At 40.8% G+C, this 27,316-nt stretch overlaps 1 protein-coding gene across 1 annotated transcript in view; it reads left to right on the top strand.

Annotated features, from left to right (window-relative positions):
* The first annotated feature begins 9,587 nt into the window (after positions 1–9,587).
* The window catches only part of Fyb1 (FYN binding protein 1), a 140,969-nt gene continuing 123,240 nt past the window's right edge, over positions 9,588–27,316 (top strand). The window contains exon 1 of the mRNA XM_052743201.1: positions 9,588–9,670. Coding sequence (XP_052599161.1) covers positions 9,668–9,670 — 3 coding nt within the window. The 5' untranslated portion in view covers positions 9,588–9,667. The remainder of the gene's footprint in view (positions 9,671–27,316) is intronic.

Genomic DNA, 27,316 nt, shown 5'->3' with positions numbered 1-27,316 from the left:
AATTAAAAACAGAATGTTATTCTAAAAGGCTTTAAGTAATTGCCAAGCTGCTTTGTATGATTAATATATTCCACCAGTCCCATTACCAAGTCTGTGCCATGTAATTTAGCTCTTATTTACGTAGTTGTTTCATTTGCTCGTTCATTTATATGTGCATGCGCTCATTTGGCAGATGTGGGACACCTACCACGTACACAGCACTCTGCCCTTATTAAGCTTTGATGTCCAACTTAACTCTAGGAGCCTGGGAAGAAAGGCTGCAGTATGTACCCCAAATATTGTTAGGTTAAGTCTTCTGAAATGGCCTCTGTTTTGCAAACAAAGCAAACTTCAGTGATTTCATACAGTTTAGTTTTGAGTTGTTAGGCTTCTGAGCTTCGTAAGGTAAGACTGAAAGAGCTGATTAAAATGGGCTGTAGTCTTTCTATTAAAAGGCATTAGGGTCTGATGTGTGTGTGTGTGTGTGTGTGTGTGTGTGTGTGTGTGTGTGTGTGTGTGTGTGTGTGTAAGACAGACAGACAGAGACAGAAAGACAGAGAGAGACAGAAACAGTAGAGAGGGAGGATGGGAGAACAAGATGTGTACCACACTCACATGTAGAGGGCAGGAAACAACCTTGGTGCTGGTCCTTGCCTTCCACCTTGCTGTTGTTTGGGTTTGGTTTTTTTCTACTGCATACACCAGGCTAGCTGGCCCTTGAGTTTCTGGGGATTCTTCTGTCTCTGATTCCCATCTCTCCATAAGAGCTCTGGGATTAGAGATGCTCACACCAAGTGTTGAGCTTTTACATGGGCTCCAGAGAGTCAAACTCAAGTCCCTGTTCTTACACAGAAAGCGATTTTATAAGTCAAGCAATCTTCCCAGCCCAGAGAACTTTCCGTTTTGAAAAGGTCTGAAGGAAAGGGGGAAAAAGGTAATGGAGGTAAAGAGAGAAGGAAAGAATGAGGAGACAGAAGGAAATGGAGAGCAAGCCAGAGAATAAAGAAATGGTGTGCAGGGTGGGGAGCAAAATACTAAAAGGAAAATACAAAATCAAAATTAGTTAACACATAATTAAATATAAATATCATAGGGCATGACAATTCCATTGCTATTCTTACTATTAAATACTTCATACATCTATAAATTTAGATTTTTTCCAGTTCATCGAAATTCTCAGTGATTATTAAGTACATAAATTATTCATAGGCAGATAATTTCAACCACTAGTGAAATTTTTAAATTGTGTATCAAGACTTTTAACAGTAAATGAAAATGTTACTGGCTATGAGATGCATTGCAATACAGAATGACATTAAGTTTGATGTGGGGACAATACTCAAAGTGCCGGGCCTCTTGGGACTAAAATTTTTCCAGTGAGCTCAAAAGAAGTCCTAAATTCTGTGCACAAATGCTGAGTTAATCAGAGAGAACTGGAATTTGTTGAATAGACATACATAAACTCTGGACTCCATTCTTAGAGGTTTAGATACGGGCGCCTCTAGATTGAGGGAAGTCACTAGAATAACCACTTAGAATTCTTTCAATGGTTCTAAATTACAAATGTCAGAGAATGTGAGGGTGGTTTGGCTGCCACATCTGTCACCCTACCGATCACCAGGGCTGATCAGGCTGGCTAGGCGAATGTCCCCTTTCTCCCTCACCGCTCCATGTGCATCCCTCTGAAGCTCAGTCAAAAAGAAAAAAAAATAGAGGAGGAGCTGGTCTTCAGTCAAGGGTAAGAGCAGCTGCATTCCCCTGCTAGAGACCCTAACAAGCTCTAAAATGTCAAACAGAAAACAACAAAAACTTGATCAGGTCTCCTAGGGTCAACTTGTTCATTTCTCATAGCCCAGAAAGGAATGGTTACTGTAGGGATGGTCTAGGTCCGTTACACTCATATCCATATTCACATTCTTTCTCTTCTTTCTCCTCTTCTCTCCTCACTCCTCTCTCCCCCCCCCCCCACCTTCCTCACCTCTCTCCTAGAGCTATCTACACACCCAGCAATTCGCCCCCAGGTACATTATTGATAGCACAATCCTCTAACTTCAAATGTAAACTGTCTGGCAAAGTACTTTTCCAGCAGGGTGCACCCTTGAGACATCAGAAACAACTCAAATAGTCTCTTAAATCTAATGAAAGGCAGACAGCTGGAGAGCAAGAGTGATAATGACCTGCTGGGCAAGAGGCATTCTATACATTGTTCTGTTTGGAAAAATTAGGTGTACCTTTGTCCCTGCAATGGGGTGCAGTGTAGCTGCCTCATCCCACCTGCCCTCTGAAGGAGTGCACCATCATTCTGGGAAAGACATAGATGAAGATAATTGCCCTCTGAAGTTCATACTACACATTAAAAACCCTCACACTGAACCACCATTGAAAGAGGCCATTATCAAAATGACCCAAGGTAATTAGCTAGGTATTCATGTTTCCTGGGGCTTGGTAGGCTAAGGAAGGGCCAGAGCTTTGCTGAGTTTTCACACTTTGCCTTTTATTGTATTCAAAATATGGGCTGTTTGTTCTTGTTTGATTGATTGATTTTTTGTTGTTTTGAGACAAGGTTTCTCTGTGTAGCCTTGGCTAACCTGGAACTCACTCTATAGACCAGGCTGGTCTTAAACTCATAAAGATCTGCCTTTGTCTATCTCCTGAGTGCTGGGATTAAAGGTACACACCACCACCGCTTGGCTTGTTTATACATTTCTTATCACTGACAGTTAGAAGAAAATCAATATTCTGGGTATGGGAAAACATCCTGACCCCAGCCTTACACCATTGTCTGTCATTTAACTATAGTGGACCCAACAACAGCAGCTCCTGTGTTTGTCCTAAATCGTTACTTATGAGAGACAATCTAAAACTAGCTAAATATATATTTAAATTTCTTCTTAATAAAATGATTTTATTTCATACTCACACAATTCACAGGATCATTGACATGTACCGCTCCACTTCCCCCGCCCCTTTCCCTTCCAATCAAATCTTATACCAAGTAAATACTACCATGCTGAGAACAGCAAAATGCTCTAAGGGAAAGGAATAATGTGGCTGCTTGACAATGGACAACTTACTAAACCTTTAAGCCTTAAATATGTTCAGGGATAGTAGTACACCCTTTATAGAACTGATGTGCAAATTCATTGAGGTCAAGGTCACTCGCATAAGATCTCTGCACCTAATAGGCAGCCTATAGTAATGATTACTGTTGTCATTATGCAAAGCTGTTGGTCAAAATCCTTATAAATGTGGCATTTGTGACATTAGTCAAATAGAAGATTCAATCTGAAAACTGGTAAAAAACAGTGCATGGCAGAACACCTTAGTCACTCTCCTCTAAACAATACATTGGTGTCTTGGTTTTGGTTTTGTTCTGAAGACTGTCTTGGTCTCTTTGGGCTTCTATAACAACAGTGGCTTCTAGCAACAGAGATGTGTAGCTCGCCAGTGTAGAAGCTGCTATGAGAAGATCAAGATGGCAGCAGATCCCATGGCTGGTGAGAGTGATGTGTGGATCACAGGTGGCATCTTCCCGCTGTGCCCTTAGAGGGTAGAAGGAGAAAATAAGCTCGCTCAGCCCGTTTGTGAGGTTTCTGATCCATTTCCCAAGGGCTCTGTTCTCATGACCTCACTGTCTCCCAGAGTCCCCACCTGTTATTGCCTTTACATTCAGGATTAGGTCTCATTTTATAGATTGGGGGCAAAGAAGCATTCATAGGAAGTAGTTCTTGGTTTGTTTGGATTTTTTTTAATATTATTGTGGCCAAACATAGATAACATTCAATTTACTATTTTGACTGGACATGGTGACATAGGTTTCTAATTCTAGGAAGGATTATAGAAAGAGGGAACACACAATTGAGTGCAGCCTGGGTTATATTCAGAGGTGTTGTCCAAAAATAAAAAAGGGTTTTAGATATCTATCAATGAAAACAAAAAAATAAAATGAAACAACTACTCTAAGTATTTGTAAGTGTGCAGTTCAAGGGCATTAAGTACATTTACACTGATGTACAACATCTCCTGAACTTTTTTTTTTTCATCTCAAACTGAAGCCCTGTACCTAGTAAGCAATGGCTCCAATCTTTAGTCTGCCAGCTCTGGTTCCCACTCTTCTATGTTCTGTTTCTAGGAATTTGCCTATGTTAGGCGTCACTTATAAAGGAACAATAGAATATTTGTTCTTTGTATGTGACTTATTTCACTTAGCATAATGTGTCAAAGTTCATCTCTATTGCAGCGTATGTTAACATGTAACTGCTTTTTTTTTTGCTTTGTTTTGTTTTTGTGATAGTTTCGTGTAGCCAGTGCTTACCTTGAATGCTTGATCCCCCTGCCTTTACCTCCCCTTATGACCACAATAAAGATTGTCAGCTAGTTATATCCACATAGAGATAAGCCAATAGCAGGTTGAATGATTCGGTATGTAGAGAGGCTTCCTGCCTAGCAGGTCCTAATCCACAAATGAGAAATGGAGTGACTCTAAGGTACAGAGAGTGTGTATGAAACAGAAGAGGGGAGAAACTTACAGAAAAAAAGAAAAAAAATCTAAAGATTGTTTTAAAATGTACTATTTTAAACAAATTTGTAAACGTATTCTAAAAGTACACAAGATTTGAGCTCTGGTAATATTACACTGTATTGATATGAAATTATTCCTATCTTCAAATTTTAAGATAAGACTAAGAAAATATGCCCCTTTATCTTCTCTCTGTCTGTAAAATTGCAAGGTGCAGCTGCTTATTTGCCAACTCCTATTGATGATCCTTTCTGTTGGTCAAGAAACTTGGGAAGGAAAGACCCTAGGAAGGAGGAAGAAGCGGGGGAGGAGAGGAAGAGAAAGGTGGACAAATGAGGAGAATACAAAGATCCACTCTCAGTGCGGGACCTTCCCTCTCTTCTGCCCACTTTCCAGGTTGGCAGAGGCAGGATCCAAGCCCTCGAAGGTGTATGTGTCAGCTCATTTCTTTTCTTTAACCAAGCAAAGGACACAAAAATACAACAGAGAGATTGCATTTAGATTGTGTTTCTGAGAAGAATAGGCATGGACTAATGAAATAAGAAATGGAAGACACACAGAGCCACAGAGGTTCAAGTCCCCATATACCCAAGGAAGGGTAAGACAAGAATTAGGAGCAAAACAGCAAAACCACAGAATATAGGAATTGCACATAAGTTATGACCTTTGTCTGTTTGCTGTCCACGTTCGCTAGCTTGACGAAAGGCTCCTCAGAGTCTCAGTTGCTTCTTCACAGTCCTGCTACACCTCAGTAAACAGTCACCTGCGTTTGCATGGGAACGACAGCTGTTCCTTGTCCTTCTAGCATTTAAACATAACTGTCTCTTCTTATTGGAACATACTAAGAACTATCCTTTGACCAAAGGGTAAATTCAACTGTCACTAAAAGTAATTAATGTTCTTTCTTCCAGATACTTGATGTCCTTAATAGATTTTTTTACTTTTATTTTAATTTTACACATATGAATGTTCTGCCTGCATGTATGTCTGCATATCACATGCATGTCTGGTGCCCTTGGAGATCAGAAATGGCAACCAGATCCCCTGGAACTGGAATTACTGATGGGTTATGAACTAGGTGGGAACTGAACCCAGATACTCTTCAAGAGAAACAATTGCCCTTAACTGCTGAGCCATCTCTCCAGCCCCTTAACAGCTTTGTTTTTATTATTTTCAGTTATAAACATGTATGTGTGTACATGTGGGTATGTACACACAAATGTAAGTGCCTGTGGAGGTCAAAGGCTCCAGATTCCCCTGGAGGTCTAGTTGTAGGTGAGTAAGTCACTGTACATAGGTGTTGGTCCTCTGAAAAAGCAATAGTTGCTCTTGACTGCTCAGCCATTTCTCCAGTCTCCAGATCCTTGATGTTCTGAAATACAACTTGCTTTCCTAAAAATAGAAAGAAAGAAAGAGAGAAACAGAAAGAAAGAAGAAAGGAAGGAAGAGAAAGAAAGAGAAAAAAGAGAGAGAGAAAGAAGAGAAAGAAAGAAAGAAAGAAAGAAAGAAAGAAAGAAAGAAAGAAAGAAAGAAAGAAAGAAAGAAAAATACTCATGTTTTAAAAACAAAGAGTAAAAGAAAGTAGGCCTAATTAAGAAGTGCCCACTCTTCCCCTCTTGCCTTCCTTAACCGCGCCTCTCTTCCGGGCTGTTCCCTATCTGGCTGAGCAGAAGCCTGGGTTTCCTTGGGCTCCAGTGGATCTACTTCCTGAGTCAGAGTTGCCCTTTGCTGGTACAGTTCAAAGGCATGGGAATCAAAAGATACGTACTTATAAAGTACTGACCTTGCCAGTAGGGTGGGAGTGGGAAGCCGGGTCACTAGCCATGTCTGATCTTGACTCGTCATCAGAGAACAGCATTGACAGCAGCTCAGCACACAGATCTGCTTCAGCTGAGCAATCGTCCACAGTGGGCTTTGTGGGCTGGAATATGCACATAGTGTTAACACACAAAGCCATATGTTGTTTTAATCGGATTCAAAAATAGAACCTAGGCACCCAAACAGACCTTTAAAAAAAAAAAAAGCTAACTCACAATCTAGGAGTGGGGGTAGGGGGTAGTGTGAAAATTAAATCTCACTGAGGAGGCACAAATCTAGTGAGCAGCCTAACTCGACCCATGTGACGTAAGTGAAGAACCATAAAAGACAGACAAATACACCGAAAAAGCATCATCTGGAGTGAACTCAAAAGAGTCCAGAGAAAGGGGGGTGTATCTGAGGAAGCTTCCAGAGGCGGTGACAACCACCCTCACTCTCTTCTCCTCTCTCATGTCTTCCATCCAGGCAAATTCATGTTGGGCACCTAGAATAGCTCTTTGCTCTCTTAAAACGCTAATCATTCAGGTTATGAGATATGAAATGCCATCAGAAATCATACCTCTCCCCAACCTTCCATGAAATGTCAACCGTGCTTCTTCAATGACATAATTGACAAAACATTAACAACGTTTTAAAAGCGTGATCCCTTCATCTACTTGTAAATTGACTTATTCTTTCACATTCAGTTGGTTTCCTTGCACAACTCAGTGTCTCTAGGCCTCACCATTTCCACATCGTCAGTATGGTGTGACCACTGGAGATGCAGGCTCATTTCTCCTCTGCCTGAGCAAAATAAAATTATTTCCTGCAATGCAAATAGGAAAAGAAAGCATGTACCCACTGACTGAAGAATTATCAGCACTTTGCATTCCCTGAGTAACTCCTCCCTGCCAGAAACAGGGATCGGTTCAAAGCTCAGGCTGAGAAAATGCAGCTCACTTTATCTTTTGAAGATGATACCATGAAATCGATGCACTGGTGCGTTTCCTGTCTCCTCACATTAATCAGGGAATAGTGGACTTGACCGACTTCACAGGAAATATGATAGTTGTATTTCCCATCATTGCAAGGTGGAAATGCTTCACCTATCTTCTTCAGTTCCAAAATAAAAATATGAACATGTTGGATTTATAGAGTTAGGAAATACAACCCCTTGCCTTTTCTGTCTCAGACAAAGTGTCGTCCTTAAAACTTTGGTCGCAACAAAAATTTACCTCATTTAGAGACAAGCATGGGTTCAAATGGAATTCAGAGGACTGAAAGTTCCCACAGCCAGACTCTAGTCTAACTGGCTACACTTTCAACAAGTGGCTGTTAAATTTCTGATTATCCTTTCATCTTTATTCAGTTTGGGTATAAAGAGTATGGTGGGACTAAAAAGAAACCATCCTGTAGCATGTTTGAAGGAAATGCCTTCAAACACTTTGAACTCACCTAGGAGGTTTAAACACATTCTGATGCCCAGATTTCAACCAAGGAGAGCCTTGTGTAGAGGCTGAGGTGAAGTTTGCATAGTAACATGTTTTAAAAGCTTCCCAAGTGAGTCTGGTGTGCAGTCTAGCTGGAGATCATTATTCTCAACCCTCATCAGCACCTGCACTGTGATAAACTCTATTCCAACAGAGCGCTTCTGGATGGTTCCACCCCAGTGCCATTGCGTCCAAATACGTCACGTCTAAAAGCCTGCTTTCATAGTTCTGCTTTGTCCTGAGTGTCCTCCCGCATTCGTGGCTTGTTTATAGGATGTCAAAAGCCACGCCGTTTCCAGTTGCTGACCATTGTCCTCGATTAGGACCACAGCTTAAGCTCCCCTCCTCTTTATAATGCCGACAGATATCAGGGCACTCACCAGACTCCTTTCTATCTCTGGCCTGGGTTCCCAGCCACATCTGACTCCTTTGCTTCAGCAATGGTTCTATCTACATTTCTACTCACGCATTGGTTCTTAGAAATATTTTCATATCAAGAAAGAAATAACAGAGTTGGGCACAGTGGGGCACACCTTTAATCCCAACACTCAGGAGGCAGAGGCAGGAGAATCTCTTGTGAATTGGAGGCCAGCCTGGTCTAAAAAGAGAGTTTCAGCACAGCCAGGGCTGTTCCATGGAGATACCCTGTCTCAATAAATCAAAAGAAAAAAAAGGAAGAGATAGCAGAGAACATATTTGTTGTTTAAGGCTTATTTTGTATACACGTGGTAGTGACTAAAGTTAGCTCAGTGTCCAGTACAGAAACTTGGTAACCTTAGGTTTAATAAACAATCACCCTAGAACCTAACAGAAGAGGTTGAAGCCTGTAGTCCAGAACTTGGGATTCAGCAGCTTTTTTTTTTTTTTTTTTTTTTTTTTTGCTGTGGAACAGAAAATGACCTTTGCCCTTGAACTCCCTTTGGTAGCAAGCTCTCCACTCAAATGAGCTAAATAATGTATTAGGATGTACTTGGAGTGGCTGACTGGAAATGATGAGATCTGAGAATGAGATAAAACCCCCTGAACTATGGCTAGTTCAGAATCTATTTAGTGATGTGAGTGACAGAAGCATTTGGCACTAGCAAGTATTAATCCACAATTAAGAAACACATCACTTAACATTTACCGTGTTTTCTGAATGAAATGAATGACATTCTGTGATAAGCTCAATGAATAGGGCTGCCATGGTTCTAATGTATTTGAAGTTGTTGATTAAATGCTCAGGATCCTTTTATCCTTTTTTAATTTTGTAGTTATTTTTTACTGAACTGGTATGTATTCAAAATTGAAAACCTGAAAAACAGAGTGTAGGACAGAACAAGAATTACTTGTTATACCTCCAATCAAGTCAATCACTACTAAGATTTTAGTGTGGTCCCTCATAAATGGATGGATAGACAGACAGTTAGATGGATGGATAGATAGACATGGACAAACAATAGATTGATAGCTATAGATGGATGGATGATTAATAGATATAAATTATTAGACAGACAGATGTAGGCAGATATATAATAAACAGATACATACATTCACATGTATCCCAAAATAGAGGCTATTAAATACAAACAGGTTAATCACCGAGAATTCAGTATCCAGACACTTTTTCAATTTGGTGTTAATCTTCCAGACCTCAAAACTTCCCCTATCCCTTCTCTGGTGTTATTAACTATAACAAAGAGAAACCTGGCCAGTCATACGGTGTTCCTGGACTGAGATAAAATGCAAATAGAGCCTTCCATATCAACGTGTGAAGGCTGGTTAGACCACACGGCTCAGAAAAGGAAGTATGCTCTTCACAGCTAACTTGCACATTCACTGCCAGAGTCGCAGCATTTGCAGGGTCACAGAGTGCCAGGCGTAGCGGCTCTTTCCAACCAACATGGTAAGTCACCGACTTTATGGCTCTCTCTGGTCTCCTGGCAAGCATGCTGGTCTTCTGCACTGGGGAGGAAGGGGCTCATGGCCAAGTTCTCACTGCCTTGGGAACAGTCACTCATCTATTCTTGCCCCTGTGTTGAGGAAGCTGCTGTGTCTATGATGCCCTTTGAGATCGAGGCTTCGGGAGTTCCCTTTTCTGAGTCTAGCTGTCAGAAGGGAGGGAGATATCTGCCTCACAGAAAGAAAAGCTGAATTCTTTGTCTTTGACGCTGAAGAGAGCTGGGGGACAGGGCAGTAACACAGCCACGGTTCCTGGGGGGAGTGCTTCAAGTCCCAGGGACATGTGGTGGGCAGCATTGCTGCTGAGGGGTGCCATTTGGCAACATGGGGGACTTTGGAAAAGGAATTATTTTGCTTGAAAATGTATTTTACTGTTTTAATTAAGCAAAGGAAACAAAGCTCATGTAGTCCAAACCTTAAGGACAGGTTGTGTTCCCAAAGTTAATTGACAGTCGTTATTGGAGCATATTAAAATAGTGAGTGGGTTCCCAAGTGTGCCACAAAAACTAGTTAAACCTATAATGTAGCCAAGCTACAACACTGACATTCTGCTTCACAGTCTTCCCATTACTGTGTGGAATTTTGCTCCCTGATTCAGGAAGACAGCCATTTTCCTTTCATCTCAAGACCATCTCTGTACACCACCACCACCCACCCACCAAAGACCAGAGATGTGCTGTCCCTTCTCTTGATGCAGACAGAGTTACCTCTTTTGGTGGTACCCAGTGAGAAGACAGGGAGGGAGACGGTGTTTGTTGTCACGGGGAAAGCCAAAGATTTATCCAGAAGTGCTTGAGGCAGGATGAAGAGGTGGCCGAGGTCAGTGCATGGGGGGAGAGAGAGCAGGAAGAGAGATGGGGTGAGAGTTGCAGAGTCATGGGGGGGGAGGGGAGCTCATAGCAGCCGAGGAAATGGAGGTACGCAACCCTACCAGCAGCCGGGCCTGGGTGACACCCATGCCACAGTGCAGCCCTACCAGCAGCCAGGCCTGGGTATCACCCATGCCACAGTGCAACCCTACCAGCAGCCGGGCTTGGGTGTCACCCGTGCCACAGTCTCTCCAAGCTGAGCCTCTTGGGTCCAGGATTCTCAGAAAAGAGCCTGACTTCGTTACCGCTGCCTTCTTCCAGACTAAAGGAGGGTACTACGGTTTACCCAGAGCTACAGGGTGTGAGTTCCTAAAGGGCAGCAACGTGATGATTTCAGAAAAGAAAAGAAACTTAACCGATTAGCTATTTCTCCAGAATTGGTTTTTTCTTACTGTAAAAGTCAAACATACTCATTGAAGAGCTTCTTAGAAAATGGAGGTCTAGATACATAAAATAGTAAAGAATTCTATAATCCTAAGGGACAATATACACATTTATACATATTCTCCTAGAATTTCACCAGTTTAAATACACATTTTGTAAGTATAATTTTCTGTGCTATTATAATGTATAAAGCCATTCCTCACTGTATTTTAATTTAAAATAGCTTGACTAATATCTAAGTTATAATGTCATTTGTAGTGATAGGCCATTTTAAACAACTAGGTGGCATCCATAATTTATCTTAATCATTTTCATGTGGTGGAGATTTCTGATATGTTTCTCTCTTATTTCTATTTCCCTCTCTCCCCCTTTAGGATGGTACAATCGGACATTTCAGTTGTTTTTGTCTGTTTCCCCCTTTTTCCTTACTGTGATATAGAAAAAATCACCCAAAAGCACTGATGATTTTTCATTGATAAAACTATCAGAAAATGACCAAGTGGGGAACACACACACACACACACACACACACACACACACTTATTTAAAATTTCCAATACCAATTCTTTTCTTGAGGATACATTTAAAGTTTGCCTCTTGACAGTGACCTAATAAGTAACACACACACACACACACACACACACAAACACACCCGCTGCAATGTTGTATATGCATGCTTACCTTTGTATATACACACCTGTCTTTGCAGATTATCAAAATTACACTTTTTAGCCGGGCGGTGGTGGCACACGCCTTTAATCCCAGCACTCGGGAGGCAGAGACAGGCAGATCTCTGTGAGTTCGAGGCCGGCCTGGGCTACCAAGTGAGTTCCAGGAAAGGCGCAAAGCTACACAGAGAAACCCTGTATCGAAAAACCAAAAAAAAAAAAAAAAAAAAAAAATTACACTTTTTTCTGCTCCCCAGAATTACCTTCGACACACTATAACAACACTATACCAGGCAGACTCTCACTTTATCCCTGAGAGATACCATAGTATAATGACAAAAATCTATATTTATTGCTCCTTATTGGTTAACTTTCCTTTCCATTCTTATGCTTCTTTGTAAGTCTCTTAAACTCCCGTTTGCTTCTCCATCTAGTGACGCCAGTGCTGGCAGGGATTTTCCTCCTGGACTGGTGTGCATAGAAAGGTAGAATTACAAAGCGGCCGTCATAGCTCAGGCCCATACCAGACACTGGGGGAAGTTGGTCTCCTTCCTTCCAACCCCCAACACAGTTTCTTAAGAAGATATAGACACTTCCTAGAAGCCCAAGAAGAAAGTGATATCGGCAGTTAACACTGCTGAGCCCGAGATACAGTTATTAAATCGTGTAATACCTCTGAAGGCTACCGACTGCCTGCATTAGCTGCTTCTCCTGTCACTGCGCTACAGAGCAGCCGAAGGGAAGCAGGGCTTATTTTGGACCATCCTTTAATGGAATGTAACCCATTACGGTGGAGAAGGCATGGTGGTGGGGCCAACTTTTGTCCCTGGCAATAGGAGTATGAGGCTATGGCTCATGTCTCAGCAGATCAGGAAGCAAAAACACTCTGGATGGAATTGGGGTTCGTATATATCCCAGAAGACCTACCCACATACACCAGTAACCCACTTCCTCCAGCTAGGCCCTACCTCCTAAAGGTACCACAACTGCCCAGAACCACTTCACCAGCGAGAACCACATTGTTCAAGCCTATGAGCTGTGGGGGGCATTTTCATTCTAAACCATAATAGATAACACATAAGCCATTGTGCATTTTATACCTAAGTGAACTAAGTCTAAGAGTAGATAACATGCTCACAGCCACACAGTTATTAAATATTGGAATTGGGATATGATCACAAATCTGTCAGTTCTCAGAGCCTTTCTACGTTATGCAACATTCTAGAAAAAGAGCAGTTCCATAAGAAAGAAACAGCTAGGACTGTCTCCTGGCGTTGAGGCGAATTCTTCACAAAAGATGGTCATGCTTATCAAAACAAGGAATCAGTAGTCACACCTGCTTCTGTCATGACCACCATGAGTTTCCTTGTTTCCAGAGTACTAACTCCAGGGAAATGCTTCTGGTGTCCTTGGGATGGGAGACTGAAAGGGTGGGTTCCTGTCTTTGTATATCTTTGCCCCAGAATTCAGAGGCAGAGATGAACTGATTAAGTACCTCTAATCCTCATCCCTCCCATCCCCTAAGGTCTTCTGCTGTGTTACCACAGTAAAAACACCAGCCTCCTTCAGGCAGGAACATCCAGGCATGGGACCAAATGATGACCCAAGTGGTTACTGAGAAATCTGCCTTTTATTGGCCTCTCCCAACAACGTGTTGAGAAAGAAACTGCAGAAATTTGTAGGAATGAAGCACAAAAGCACTTGGGACTATGTGAGGATGAATACATCAGATGTTCAGATGCCTAAGCTCTGTAAACCCATGGTGGTGAGCTCACGTCCCCCTAGCAAGGAGCACTGAGATCCAGGCTCAGCCTCCTCATTTCATCATAAAGTATCTTGACCCAAATCCTCTCTAGCAGCTCAGTAAAGCTACAGAGCTAGCCCAAGTGTTTGCTGATGCTGTCCCTCATAATATGATTCTAGAATTTTAAAGGGAAAAGACAAAAAGCAATGGATCCAACATCTCAAACATCTGGCCTTAGACACCATAGATAATTTTACAAGTTCTAACTAGAAATAATAGGATGATACCCTGTCATATGAGAAGTATTTTTAGGTATGCCAATTTATAGTATTTACTGGAAGCAAAATGGAGAAGCAGGTGTTCTAATAATGTACCAAGATTTTCAAATGCTCATACTGTATAGAAAGATGTTTTATGCATAAATTTTGAGAAAAGTAAAGGTTGTGTTTAGTGTTCTTGGCTTGTTTTACTCCCTGCATTTAGCCCTCTGTCTACACATGAGATTTAATGAGAGAAATATGCTTGAGATGTGCTAGCACTCATCTGTCCATCAAAGGTTTGCTGGGCCGTTACTCCACATCTGGGCTCTGCTACTGGGCAAGCAATGTGTGAACAACACAGATGGGGTATTGTATTCCTAAAGCTTCTATTCACTGCATTGGTTCTCAGATGTCAGTGCACCTCAGAATCCCCAGGAAGGCCCAGAGTGGGGCCTGAGAATTTGCATTTCTAACTAACTCCCCACTCTGCAGAAGAGGCTACTAGACCAGGCTTGCAGAACCATCACTCTTTGGAAGTGAACAATCATAAAGGAAACAAATTAGCGATGTACCATACTCTAATCTCTAAAGGAGATAATCAAGAAGCTGAATTAGAAAGTAGAGGGGAGATGGTCTCTTTAGACAGATATTTGGTCTCTAGGGAGCTGAGGTTTAAGACAGAGCTGGTTCTCTACTCTGACTATACCCTGGAACCCTTACAGCACCTTCTAAAGCTTAAGGTCCCACCCCAAAATGTGAAATGGAAACCTGAGGTGGACCCTGGTGAACAGAACTCGGCATGGGGAAGGTGCTAAACATTTCCAGTTGAAGAAGCAATAGATTGAAAACATGCAAAGCAGGCTTGAGCTTGGGTCTCAAAGACCTGCCTGCTGGACAAAAGGGGGAGTGGCAGGTTGTGGGTAAGGAATAGGCCATAGTCTCATGATCACTGGGTCTTGAAGGCTATCCGGTCTATTTTTGACTCCTCTAACAAAATACCTTAACTGTGTAGTTGTAAACAACAGAAATCTGCACTTCACAGTCGGGAGGTTGTAGAGTTCAAGATCAGGGTATCCACACGACTAGGTTTGATGGTCCAGGTTGTAGATTGCTGACTTCCTACTGTGTGCTCCTGTGGTAGAAAGGGCAAAGAAGTTCCCTTAGCCTCTTTCATGATGATCCTATGTATGAGAGAACTCTCATGCATAAATGCCTCTCAAAGGCCCTACCCCTTAATACCACGCTTTTAGCATAGTGGTTCTGAACTTTCCTAAGGCTGGGACTCTTCAAAACGGTTCCTCGTGTTATGGTGACCTCCAACCATCATGTCATTTTGTTGCTCCATCGTTACTGTAATTTTGCTATTGTTATGAATGTAATATAAACATCTGATATGCGGGATATCTGACCTGCAACCCCAGTGGATCAATACCCACAGGTTGAGAACCACTGCTTCAGTGGCTAGGCTATTCAGATGAATTTTTGAAAAACACAGTCATTCAGGTCATGGAAATTGATTTTTTTTTTTTTTTTTTTTTTTTTTTTTGCTGTGCACCACAAAGGTCTCTGAAGACTGCTGAACAAAAGATTGGTTGCTATGGGCTGATTCACATTTTGAGTGGGGTTCCTTCTAAAGTAACGTGCATCACCTTCATGGATAGCCTCGGTCTTAGCTTAAGGCTTAAATATCTTCAGTTTTACCTCATAGTTTTCAAAATGATGCCCCTCCCAATTTTGAACGTCACCAAGTTGGAGAATAAGTTACAGATTCCTGAGGTGGAATGACTCCTAGAACAGTCCAACGAGTGTCTTGAGGGACTAACTACAATGGAGGCCCAGTTGAGAGACGGTGTTCCAAGGAAATCAGAACTGGAAGAGTCCCATGAGGACTGTAGTCCAAACTCCCTACAAGTCAAGTATGTGAAAAATTAAAACTTCCTGTGCAATACCAAGCGAGTGTTAAGCCAAGGATGAGCATTTCAATTTTCAAGGGCCATCTTTCATTCGTACATTTTGCCAGTGCATGTGAGATGAAACAAAGGCCACTTCTCAGAGCTCAGGTTGAGACACATTATATTTGTTGTGAAGGGGGTAGGTGTGGTCATCTAGTTCTTGGTTTGGTAACTTCAGTATCATTTCCCTAGTTCTTAGATATGTATTCTATCTGACCTTTCTTTCCTGTGTCCTTCTATTAAATATAACACCATGAAATCTAGTAGTCCAGTAATGAAGAGGTAGAAGCAAGTGACCATGAGTTCAAGACCACCTGGGGCCTCATAGTGAGACTCTATCTCAAAAATAGATAATAAATAAAAATTCAATATATACTTAATTTAATAATATAACAAATATTTTCATTCTTGCCTCCTATACTTAATACATAGTAGCACTTTGACACCTGCCTAATAAATGAAAAAGAAATAATTATAAATAATTATATTCTGCTTTTAGCCCCTTTTTGAGTCTTTGCCTTTCCTTCTCTCTGCAGAGGAATGCCTGTTTTAAAAGTAGCATCTAGCCTTCACAGTCATGTTTTTATATTTTTGCTTCATCTATGGGTACTTATGAAATAGCATATAGTAGCTATATAATATGAATATAATATCGCTTAGTTTTTTAATAGCGTCTAAATTTTTTTCTTTTATTGTGCATTTTTCTGTTCTTAGTATGTATTTGTCACTTTTGGGCAGTGGATCCACCTACTGAACTCTGTTCAGTCCAATTACAATTCATTTATCTAGTCTCAAGAAGCATTTCATTTATTGCCCCTATTTTCAACTTCACCAGTTGAACATTTTCAACATCCTTTTACTCTGTTTTCACAGATTTTTTTTTTTTTTTGCATTCATTTGTAGAGAGTTCTTACCTATTTTTAGGGTCTAGTCTCATGTCAACTACATGCTTTGCAAAGCTTATTCTCTTAATAAAGGACTTCCTACTTTCATTTTGGTATCTTTTTTCATGTAGGCATTTGAAAATCTTTTAAATTATGCCTATTTACCTGTGTGTGCTTGGAGGGAAGGGGTATGCACCTGCCACCGCAGGCATGTGGAACTCGGAGGGCGAACTTGTGGGAGTTGGCTCTCTCCTTTTAGCATGTGGGTCCAAGAGACCAAACTCAGGTAGTCAGGCATGGCAACAAGCGCTTTTACTCAATGAGCCATTGCCCTGGCCAGACATTTAAAATGCTAGCTAATGCTGTCAAATTTCAGAGTAAGAATTTTATTACATTTGGTTTTGTGTGATTTTAAAGAAGTTATTCCTTACCCCTAAGTATTAAAGCCATTTTCTTAGTTTTCCCTTGAATATTTTTTTGAAAAAGATTTGATATGGACATTTAAATCTTTAAGCGTCAGGATTTTGTTTACACTTGTGAGGTGAGCTGAGCATCTAATACGTTCCCATATAGGTAACTAGGTGATTATGTGTGTGTGTGTGTATGTGTATACATATATATACACACACACATATATAATATATGTATATGTATATGTATAATATACATACACGTTAGGCTGACCTCATCCTTACAAAAGCTCTCCTGCCCCTGCTTCTGCCTCATGAGTGCTGTGATTAAAGGCAAGTGCCAACGCATACCTGCTACATTATGAATTTCACTCTGTCTTCTTTATCCACCTCTTTCCAGTGCCTCCTGTGTCATACAAAAGCCCATTTTCCACACAGGCATGACTCCTGACTCTATGCAATTCATAAAACTCTATATTTATCATAGTCTTTTATGTCGCATGCTTCTGTTCTAGGTTCCTGTATCTTCTTACACACGAACCTATCAGTTTGGACTACTGTCCAACAATTTCTGTCTTAGTCACTGCTCTATTGCTGTGAAGAGACACCATGACTAACAGTTTCAGAGGGTTAGTCCGTTATCATTATGGCAGGGAGCATTGCAACACACAGGCAGGCAGCCATGGCCCTGGAGCTGAGAGCTATATATCCTGAGCCACAGGCAGCAGGAAGAGAGAGAGGGACGTTGAGCCTGGGTGGGCTTTTGAAACCTCAAAGCTGACTCCCAATGACCCAACTCCTCCAACAAGGCCACACCTCCTGCAACAAGACCACACCTCCTAATCCTTCCAAATAGTTCTTCAACTAGGGATCGAGCATGCAAATACATAAGCCTATGGGAACTACTCTTATTCAAACCACCACAATTTCTAAAATTAGTCCATATTTCCATTATTTTTCTCCTAAACACAATACGGGCCTTAACACAGTCGGATTACCCTCTTGACCACAGTCTTCCAGCCCTGTTTCCAGTTCTTAAAATTCTGCCTTCTAGAAGATTAACATCACTTTCACTTACCGAAAACCAACCCCCCCCAAAGTAAGTTACATGGTGTATTTCTGTTAGATAGGGTAAGACAGAGGAACAAGTTCTCCCATGCATTCTGGGTCACAGCAGAGAAGGGCAACAATTTGGAAAGAATGTGATGTTATATACTAAAACCTATACTGTCCTTTACATGATTGAAACATCTTTTTGTTTTGTTTCAACTCCTAAAGGAAAATTTATCTGAATTCAAATATTCTAAAATTAATAGTTACTTTCCCCCAGCACTTTGCAGGCTTACTTGTACGGCTTTTGACTTCGGTGGTTGGAAAGCAGGGCACGGAGGTCAGTGTCAGGGGTCCTCTGTTAGTCTTCGCCTTGCTTTGTGAGACAGGGTCTCCCACTGAACCTCGAGCTTACCAACTGGACTGCACAGGCTGACGGGTGAGCCACAGGACCCTGCTCTCCCCCCACCCAGTGCTACAGTTCCAGGAATGCTGCCCCACAGCCTGCTTTTTATGGGGCTGCCGGGGATCCGAACCCTGGTCCTCAAACATGTGCAACAAGTCCAGGAGCCACCTCGGAGCCACCTCTCTGATGGCTTAGGTGGCTTCTGACTCCCCCTGTCACTGACATAATGCCCTTTCAAGACTGTCATTCCCTGTAGTGAATTCTACCTTTCTCTCTGAGGAGCTTATCTCCAGGCTCGGCACCTTTAGTATGGTTTATTGAGGCACAAATTTGTTTTTTTTCCTATACTGGTGGGGCCTTTTAGTATCCATCGAAAGCAGGGGTCAACAAGCATTTTAGGCTTTACAGGGTCTACCATCTCATGTAGCATGAAAGTCACCGTGGGCAAGGCATAAACAAAGGACAGTCGCGGGGCTCCAGTAAAACATCAGAACAGATCAAAGGCCATTCCCCGCGGGCTAGAGTTGACTGTGGGATCTAAAGCTGATCTTTCCCCAGTTCTCTGAAATTCCAGGATTTCCTTCTTCCCATTACTTCAGTCTTCTTGCCCAGAGTTCCTTCTACAGAAGCATCGAGTCCCAATTTGTCCTCAGTGATTCCAACGGCTCATTCAAGTTTTGGATTCCTTTATCTCTCTGGATGGATTCTAAATTGACTTACCAGTGTCATCTCCTAATCCATTCATTCTTCCTCCACCTGTTTTTTAGGTTGGCCAGTCTTCCCAATTTTCCATCACCTTCTCGGTGCCTTAGTTAGGGTTGCCGTTGCTGTGACGAAATACCAGGACCAAAGCAACTTGGGGAGGAAAGCGCTTATTCAGCCTACACTTCCACAGCACCGTTCATGATTGCAGGAAGTCAGGACAGGAACTCAAATAGGGCAGGAACCTGGGGGCGAGAGCTGATGCAGAGGCCATAGAGGACTGCTGCTTACTGGTTTATTCCCATGACTTTGCTCAGTCTGCTTTCTTGTAGAACCCAGGACCACCAGCCCAGGGATAGCACCACCTACTAAGGGCTGGGCCCTCCCCTATCAATCACTAGTTAAGAAAATGCCTTACAGCTGGATCTTAAGGAGGCATTTTCTCAATTGAGGTTCCCTCCTTTCAGATGACTCTAGCTTATGTCAAATTGACATAAAATTAACCAGGACACTCAATGTAAGCACTAACATCACAGGTCTTTGGAGCCCCAGGTATAGGCAGATGAAGGTGGTTCCTCACCTTATCTATATTGAGTGAAAGTTTTATCCCTCTATTAAGTCTTTGTATCAATGATAAACTTTTCATTTCCATTTTTTAAAAAATTGCTGTTTTCCTTAATTGTGCATTCTTGCTAATATCTATATACTTTTGTTCAAATATTCTTTGAGTATTACTGTACTTCTCAGTAGAACCTACATTCTTACAGTCTTTTCTAAGCTGCTATTTTTAATTTAATCTCAGGTAAGCTTATATTTTACTTACTTATCTGATGTATTTATTTGAGGCAGGGTCTCACTATATAGCTCTGGCAGACCTGGAACTTGCTATGGAGAATAGGCTGGCCGTGAACTCACAGAAATCCACCCAACTCTGCCTTCTGAGTGCTGGGATTAAAGACATGTGTCACCACACCCAGCTTAAACCTATATTTCAGTTGTTGATTTTCTGGGGCTCTGTTTCCTGGCAGTGGTTTTATTCCTGCATCTCAAAATGTTGTGCTGTAGACAAATCTTTGAGGAGGTTCTGTTGATGGGTTCTTTTTGTTAATGTCTGTATTCTTCTGTATTCTTGGTGTGACTTCACACCACCCTCACTGGCTCTGTGCTTATCTCGGATTACTTCTTTAGGACCCCAAACTAGAGCCAGATCCATAGTGACAGGAAGACGATGCTGCTCGCAACGACACTGGACATTTAGCACCTTCTGTTGCTGAATTTACAGTTCTCCATCCTAAGACCTGGGGAAGGAAGTTCTGGATCAGTGGTCCTCAGCCCCGGTGCTTTGATTTGAACTATCTGATAAATTTGAAAACAACAGGTGCTCAAGCCCCAGCTCCAGCCTCAGAAGTGTTCATGATTTTCTGGTAGTACAGATACTTTTGTTTGACTTCCCCAAGTCATAGCAGCACCCAAAGTTCACTTTAGTTGTTCATCTGCTGCTTAGCCAATGTGAGCCTCACTCATGCCAGAATTCTAAGCAAAAGCTGTTAACTTTCAGTGAAAGACAGTTTTTAAATGATATGTACCAGGGCTGGCCTTCTGTGTGTGAATCTCAGTTCTCTGTTCACTGGTTAGGTCTGTGACTTTGAACAACGTGTTTTCTGTGACTCAGTTTCCCCATATGTACAATGGATAAATCATTATACTTACCTAAGAGAGGTGTTATAAAGATCACATGATTTATGTGTGAATGTCTTTAGTGCCTGACATATAGCAAATGCTATGCAAAACTATACAAAAATTATTCACTTGTAGGTCAAAAAAAAAATGCAAAGAACCCATAAAACAGACCTAAGCCAAAGTGTTTAAGGCAGGGGGATTTTAAAGAGGTTAAGGAATGCTTCCTTGTCTCTTCATAATTTATTGAGAACTTTTTGCTTTATAAGAGATCTTCCCACTTCCAAATGTTATATGCTCTTTTAAAACATTGACAAAACTGAACTTTTCCTCACCAATATTTTCAGGATTTTGTCGTGTGTCTTAATCTCAGATATGGAATTCTAAAACCTGAGTTGAGACTCACCATGCTATCCTTGGAGTTCAGCTGTAAAAGACTGATAAGGCAGCAATAAATTCAACCCTTATGTAAGCCCTGGCAGAGACTAAAGGCGGGAGAGTTGACATAAATACCTGCGCAATGTGATTTACGACAGACTTTTAGCTGAAAGAATTCCGGTGAAATCTACTAAGAACACTGTGACATCTGGGAGGCTTGCTGCGCAGGAATACATTTTGATTTGTCAATGTATGGAAGTAGCCCATTGAACTAGTTACAATGCTATTCACTACAAAAGCGGGGAGGGAGGGATAGCTGAGTTTATCACAAGAGGACATTCATCGAGAAAAACTAATTTTATGACATGTACCCATAACCGCATGAGGCAGCACTTCAGAATGGGGGGGGAGGGGGGGCGGGAGTGGTCCTGTGGCAGAGCGTGGCCGCCCCAACACAGCAGGCCTGAAAGAGGCACATTGTTCAGATTAGTCGCCTAGGAGGTGGGGCAGGTGACTCAGGGAGTTTCCAAAGAGGGTTTAAGCCAAGAAATGACCGTGAGGGAGGAACTACCATAATTTCTAATTTCTAGGCAGAGTTCACTTGAAGCTACTGAGCATGCCCACTGCAGGTGGTTCAGTTCTCAGAGGGAGGGGCCAACTAACCTGAGCGAGTACAGTCCAACTGATACGCAGAGCAAGGAAGAGGGAAGCAGTGGCATCTCTGTTTGCCCCACTGTTCTACCTTTCCACATGGTAAGTCCCTCTGTTTAATCGGTAATTCACGCTCCCTGCAAATGGGCAGCAGGCACACTCCTGGGGACTGATGCCAGACCCACCCTTTGATCAGAGGGAAATGGGTTTCTCTCTTCCTTGGGTTTATTACGTACAAATAGTCAAACTGGACCTGGGAGAATGGGATCTTCTTGGGCAAAGGCACTTATAGAACTAGAAACTAAGACGTCTTTGCATTTGTAATTCCTCATTGCTTGAATTGTTAAGATCTGTATTGAACTAAATGGCAATAAATAGTGTATCCATAGGTACCTATAATGGAAGTTTCTGTTTGACAATATACACTGTTTGCTATTCTAGAAAACACTTAAGAGTACTCAACCCACATTGGAGAAACACGGAGGGATGCTTGATAAAAGCTAGGGCTCCTGGGTACTAGAAACTGAGTGGAGAAACCTTATCTCCATCAATTCTTAGCTTTTCCGTGATAGGAAATTCTATTTCTCCTTGTTGCCTCCCCAACAACCAGGCTGAGTCAGTCTCCATCACCAGACATGAATAAGGATCCTACACAGTCCATTCCTTAAGTTCCATGGTTAGTTTTTTAATACAAGGGACCTGATGACCCCGCAAGCAGTTTCTGTTTTCTTTAGTGAACACAATTCATAGTTCTGGGTATATAGAAAGAACCAGGATGAGGTTTGGAGAGCATTGTTTCTTGAATAGGCTGTTCGTTTGGGACATGTTTGGAGTAGAAGTAATGTCTAGAGTTGAAAATTAGATTAAATATATACTGGCCCCCTGGGGGGTTCTGGGCAAGTATTCAGTATACATGTGTGAAAGGAATTTGGGGATGGTTTAAAATTGGTATCAAATAGGATATTGATGTCTACAATTTACTCTGGGGTGTTTCCATCTCCTCTAAGGAAAGATGAGTGATTAAATGGATAGGTGGGCTGAAATATGAACAAGCCTATGGAATTGTGCAGTCTAGGTGGCAGGTATACAGGCATTCACCTTCAACTTTAATAAAAAAAAACTCATACATATGCTTTAAATGTTTTATAAAAAATGTGAGGGAAAGTTGACTCAGCAAAAGGAGCTATAAATTTAATATTCTCCACATTCTTCCATATTCTTCATATTCTATACTCTCCATCAACACATGTATACTGCTGCCATCTATACACTAAGAGAAAAAAAGCAATAATCTTTCCCTCTCAAATGTGAAAAAAACTTTATTATTTTCCCCTCTTGTGAAGGCAGAACATGCAATGATGACACATCTTTCAGAAAATGAAAGTGCAAGTACCCCAAAAATCTCTGTGAACATTTTAGTAAATGCTTTTCTAAGCCCAACACTAGACAAACTACGTGACATTTCCGTGACTGCCTCTGGCACTGCCTCGCCACTCTTCCACTCTGTGCGAGCAGGTGGGACACTTCCCTTAACACACAGCAGCGGCTTTGCTTCTTCATGAGCACTTTTTGCTGCTCATCTACCTACCCTAATGGCTCTTGACTGGCTACATCCTGCCCGCAGCTTTTCCCTTCTCCATCAGGGAAATGCTCCTCAGGCGCCTTTAACATGTATTTGGTTATGGGATCTTGCATATGCTGGGATGACAGTATATATGTTTGTTGGCAGGCTCCTAATTTTACAAAAGCCCAATCTAATTAAGGCAAAACTGTGCTTCTACATTAATAAGTCATGACAACATTCAAAACAAAATCCTCCCACTCCAGATGGGAATGAGGGGATCCATGTCAATCAATGTATATGAAATGATGGAGAACATTAAGACCCTGCTTATGGTCTCACGCTTACTTGATAAAAGAAAAGCTATCACCATCATTAAACTAGCGCAGATGCAGTTTTGCTTAGGTTTATTCACTGATAGGTCCCAAGTACTCATGATGAGAGATAGGCATGGTGTACAAAGAGCAGGGAAGGAAGGCTGGGGTGCCCCTGATTGTGGACATCCTCACTTCATAGGATAAGTGAGTTTGCATTATTTACAAAGTGAACAGAAACACTCACACTCAGAGTTAAAGAGAGACCTTTGTATATCTACCTTGGGGCATTTATATCTGTTCTCTTGCTTGCATTAGAATGTTCTGATTTTATAGAAATATTTATTCTCCCTGCACACTCCTTTATGAGATTATCAGAAAATAGACTGACAGATGAGATAATCTGGGGAATAAAAAGTGTATATTTCTTTAGAAATAGAAAATGCTTCTTTTTCCTGTAAGTATAACATTGTCCTGAGGTACAAAAGGTTCAAGTCTTTTCATACATTTTAAAGTTAGAAATATAATAACAAACAGTACCTAACAAGTTGTCAAATGCTTCCTTTATGCTAGATACTATTACATTGTGAAAGTTTCAATGCCTTGAATTCTCTTAGATTGTTCCTGGAGACATGGTCATTGATCTGGAAAGAGAGAGAGAGAAAAAAAAAAGGGGGGACAGGGTGTTAAGTAATTAGGAACCAGAAATATCCAAATCAGACTGCCCCTCCCCAAAAGTATGGCTAACATACTTTATACTGTTAGTTCCCTAAAGTAAGAAAAAAATGTCACTAACCTAGTGTACAAAGCACAAAGTGAACTTGCTGCTTCGTGTTTAGTCTTCCAGATGTCTCTACACGGGTCTCATTAGGTTGGTTAGTACAAGATTATTAGTGAATTGTGATAAACTGATACTATGGTTAGTACAAGATTATTAGTGAATTGTAACAAACTGATACTATGATTAGTACAAGATTATTAGTGAATTACAATAAACTGATACTATGGTTAGAACAAGATTAATAGTAAATTGTGATAAACTGATACTGTGAACCCTTGTCTTAAGACATATAGTTTGAGAGGGTTTTTTTTTAATTAAAAGAAATTTATGATTATTGGTTCTATTTCCTTGACTGGTTGTCCATATTTTTGTATATATTACTTAAAATACATCAGAAGTAATTTGACAATATCCACTGCTGTAGCTGTTTCTCTTGTATCACGTAGCCATTCAATCTTTGTCCATAACCATATTCATTATCATATTTTATTTTTGTTTTGTTTTGGTTTGTTTTTTTCAAGACAGGGTTTCTCTGTGTAGCCCTGGATGTCCTACATTTTGCTCTGTAGAGTAGGCTGGCCTTGAACTCACAGAGATCTGCCTGCCTCTGTCTCCCGAGTGCTGGGATTAAAAGCATGTGCCACCATTGTCTGGCCTTTATCATATTTTATAAATCATGTTACCTTTCACTTAAGAGTAATTCTTATTTCCATGTTGATACACACTGTTCACAATTTAATTATTGTTTGTTTGTTTGCTTATTTATTTATTGGGTTTTTTGAGACAGGGTTTCTCTATGTAGCCCTGGCTGTCTTAGAACTAGCTTTGTAGACCAGGCTGGCCTTGAACTCAGAGATCTGCTTGTACCACCACACCCCTGTTCACAGTTCTTGTATTGATTATAATATATTCTCTGATGATACAAATAGTTTTAGATAGTTGTGAATGCCAGAATTCTTCCAGTCAGAAAAACTGAAATAATCATGTCCATACATAGAGTTGATAATTGTTTTTATTTTAGATCATTTCCTTATATTAAAATCCAAGAGGTAATCAAAGAGATTCAATTCTGTTAGTTTATGCATATATAGACTGACAGGATGAAATTTAAGATTTTTCTAGGTTTACTTCTTAGTGAATAAAATAAGAAGAAATGCTCTAAATCAATTTCCTTTAATTACTATTGAATTGAACATTTCCACTACATTGTGTAATGTTCATATTTCCTTTCACTGAATTTGCAGCTAGGGGACTCATCTATTGCCATCTAAGTGATATTCTCGTACAGAAATTCTTAATTTATTATTTTTTAGTTCATTCAGACACAGATTGCAAATCTGTCTCTATCGGGGGTTAGAATCATTTATTTTAGCTGATTTTCTATGTTACAATTTCTTTAAAAATCAATACATTTGTGGGTAAATACTGTAGACTTTGGTCTGTTGACTTTTCCTCTACTATCTATTTAGTATTTGTTCTAAATTGTGGAAGGAATTTCTTGTGAACCTAAAACAGTACCTGTTTATATTTTCTTACCCTAATTTTGTTATTGTAAGACTATTACATATTATGGATTTTTGAGTTACTTAATTTTACATCTGCATGGTTATCATACCTTTTCCATAATTTTATATATAATATATATATATATTATATAATAATGAACTATAACAATGTATGCATTGCACTTTACATAATGGGATATTACTCTCTACTAGGGATTTTCTCCACCACCGTTTCTATTGTAACTCCTCTTTTTTTTTTGTGGTTTTACAAATTTATTGACACCTTTCATGGGTGTTTTTCTAAGAAAATTTGATGGTAACATTTCTAAATTCTTACAAAGTTCTATGTGTGGTTCTGCTTCCACCATCTCAGAATCGAAAGCAAGGAAGACACGTACAGTGACTAGCTTCTACTTCTAGCATTGCTCAGCATGCAATCTGGCATCTTCTTACCCTATGCCCTTTAGAAATCTTTCCACCCACGCGAAAAGAGCTACAAGTTCTCACAATGACTTTTCAGGTCAGGGCATGGTCAGGCCAGGAAGTTCAGAGGAACCCCCCTACCTGAGAACAAAGTCACCCCATAACACAACTGTAGATCAGTTGCAACTGCATTCCGGTTGCTCCTGGAGATCCAGCGGGTCCCAGGATGAAGGAGCTGCTGTCAGTGTGATTCTGTTTTATTTCTCCTGGAATGTGCCTAATACGGGTGAAACTAAATTATTCCCACATCATGTGCTCCACTTTTATGCTCCAATCTAAGCAGTTCTTTCAGGATCAAATAACTTTTATAGAAAGAAGCACTTCCGATAAACCATAAACCTGGCTTGGTCAATTTTTTCAAGATTTAAAAAACATTTATAAGCAAATTGATCTACTTTTGGTGAGCTACATTCATCAAGAAAGCATGTGAAGTATTTTCCTGCTGTAAACCTTTTCAAAGATGGTTATAAGTCATTTAAAATGTTTGCATGAAGCAAGGACTAACTCTTTGACCACTAAATCATAAAAACAGAACACTCAATCCCATGATTCTATATTAAATTTTCTGTTAGTCTATTTATTAAGGTAGCTTCAGAATGAAATATTTAGGAATATATATGGATATCTGTCTTACTTAGGGTTTTCATTGCTGTGAAGAGACACTATGACCATGGCAACTCTTGTCAAGAAAACATTTAATTGGGTGGCTCACTTACAGTTTCAGAGGTTCAGTCCGTTATTATCGTGGCAGGGAGCACAGCAGCATGCAGGCAGACATAGTGCTGGAGCTGAGAGTGCTACATCTTGCAGGCTACAGGAAGTCGACTGAGACACTGGGTGGTATTCTGAGCATAGAAAACCTCAAAGCCTACCCCCACGGTGACATACTTCCTCCAACAAGGCCAAACCTA

The sequence above is a fragment of the Peromyscus californicus genome, unplaced genomic scaffold, assembly GCF_007827085.1.
Source record: "Peromyscus californicus insignis strain IS unplaced genomic scaffold, ASM782708v3 Scaffold_18__1_contigs__length_77618521, whole genome shotgun sequence".
Classification (NCBI taxonomy): domain Eukaryota; kingdom Metazoa; phylum Chordata; class Mammalia; order Rodentia; family Cricetidae; genus Peromyscus; species Peromyscus californicus.
Note: the sequence above shows the minus strand (reverse complement) of the source record. Positions and strands in the feature narration are given on the sequence as shown.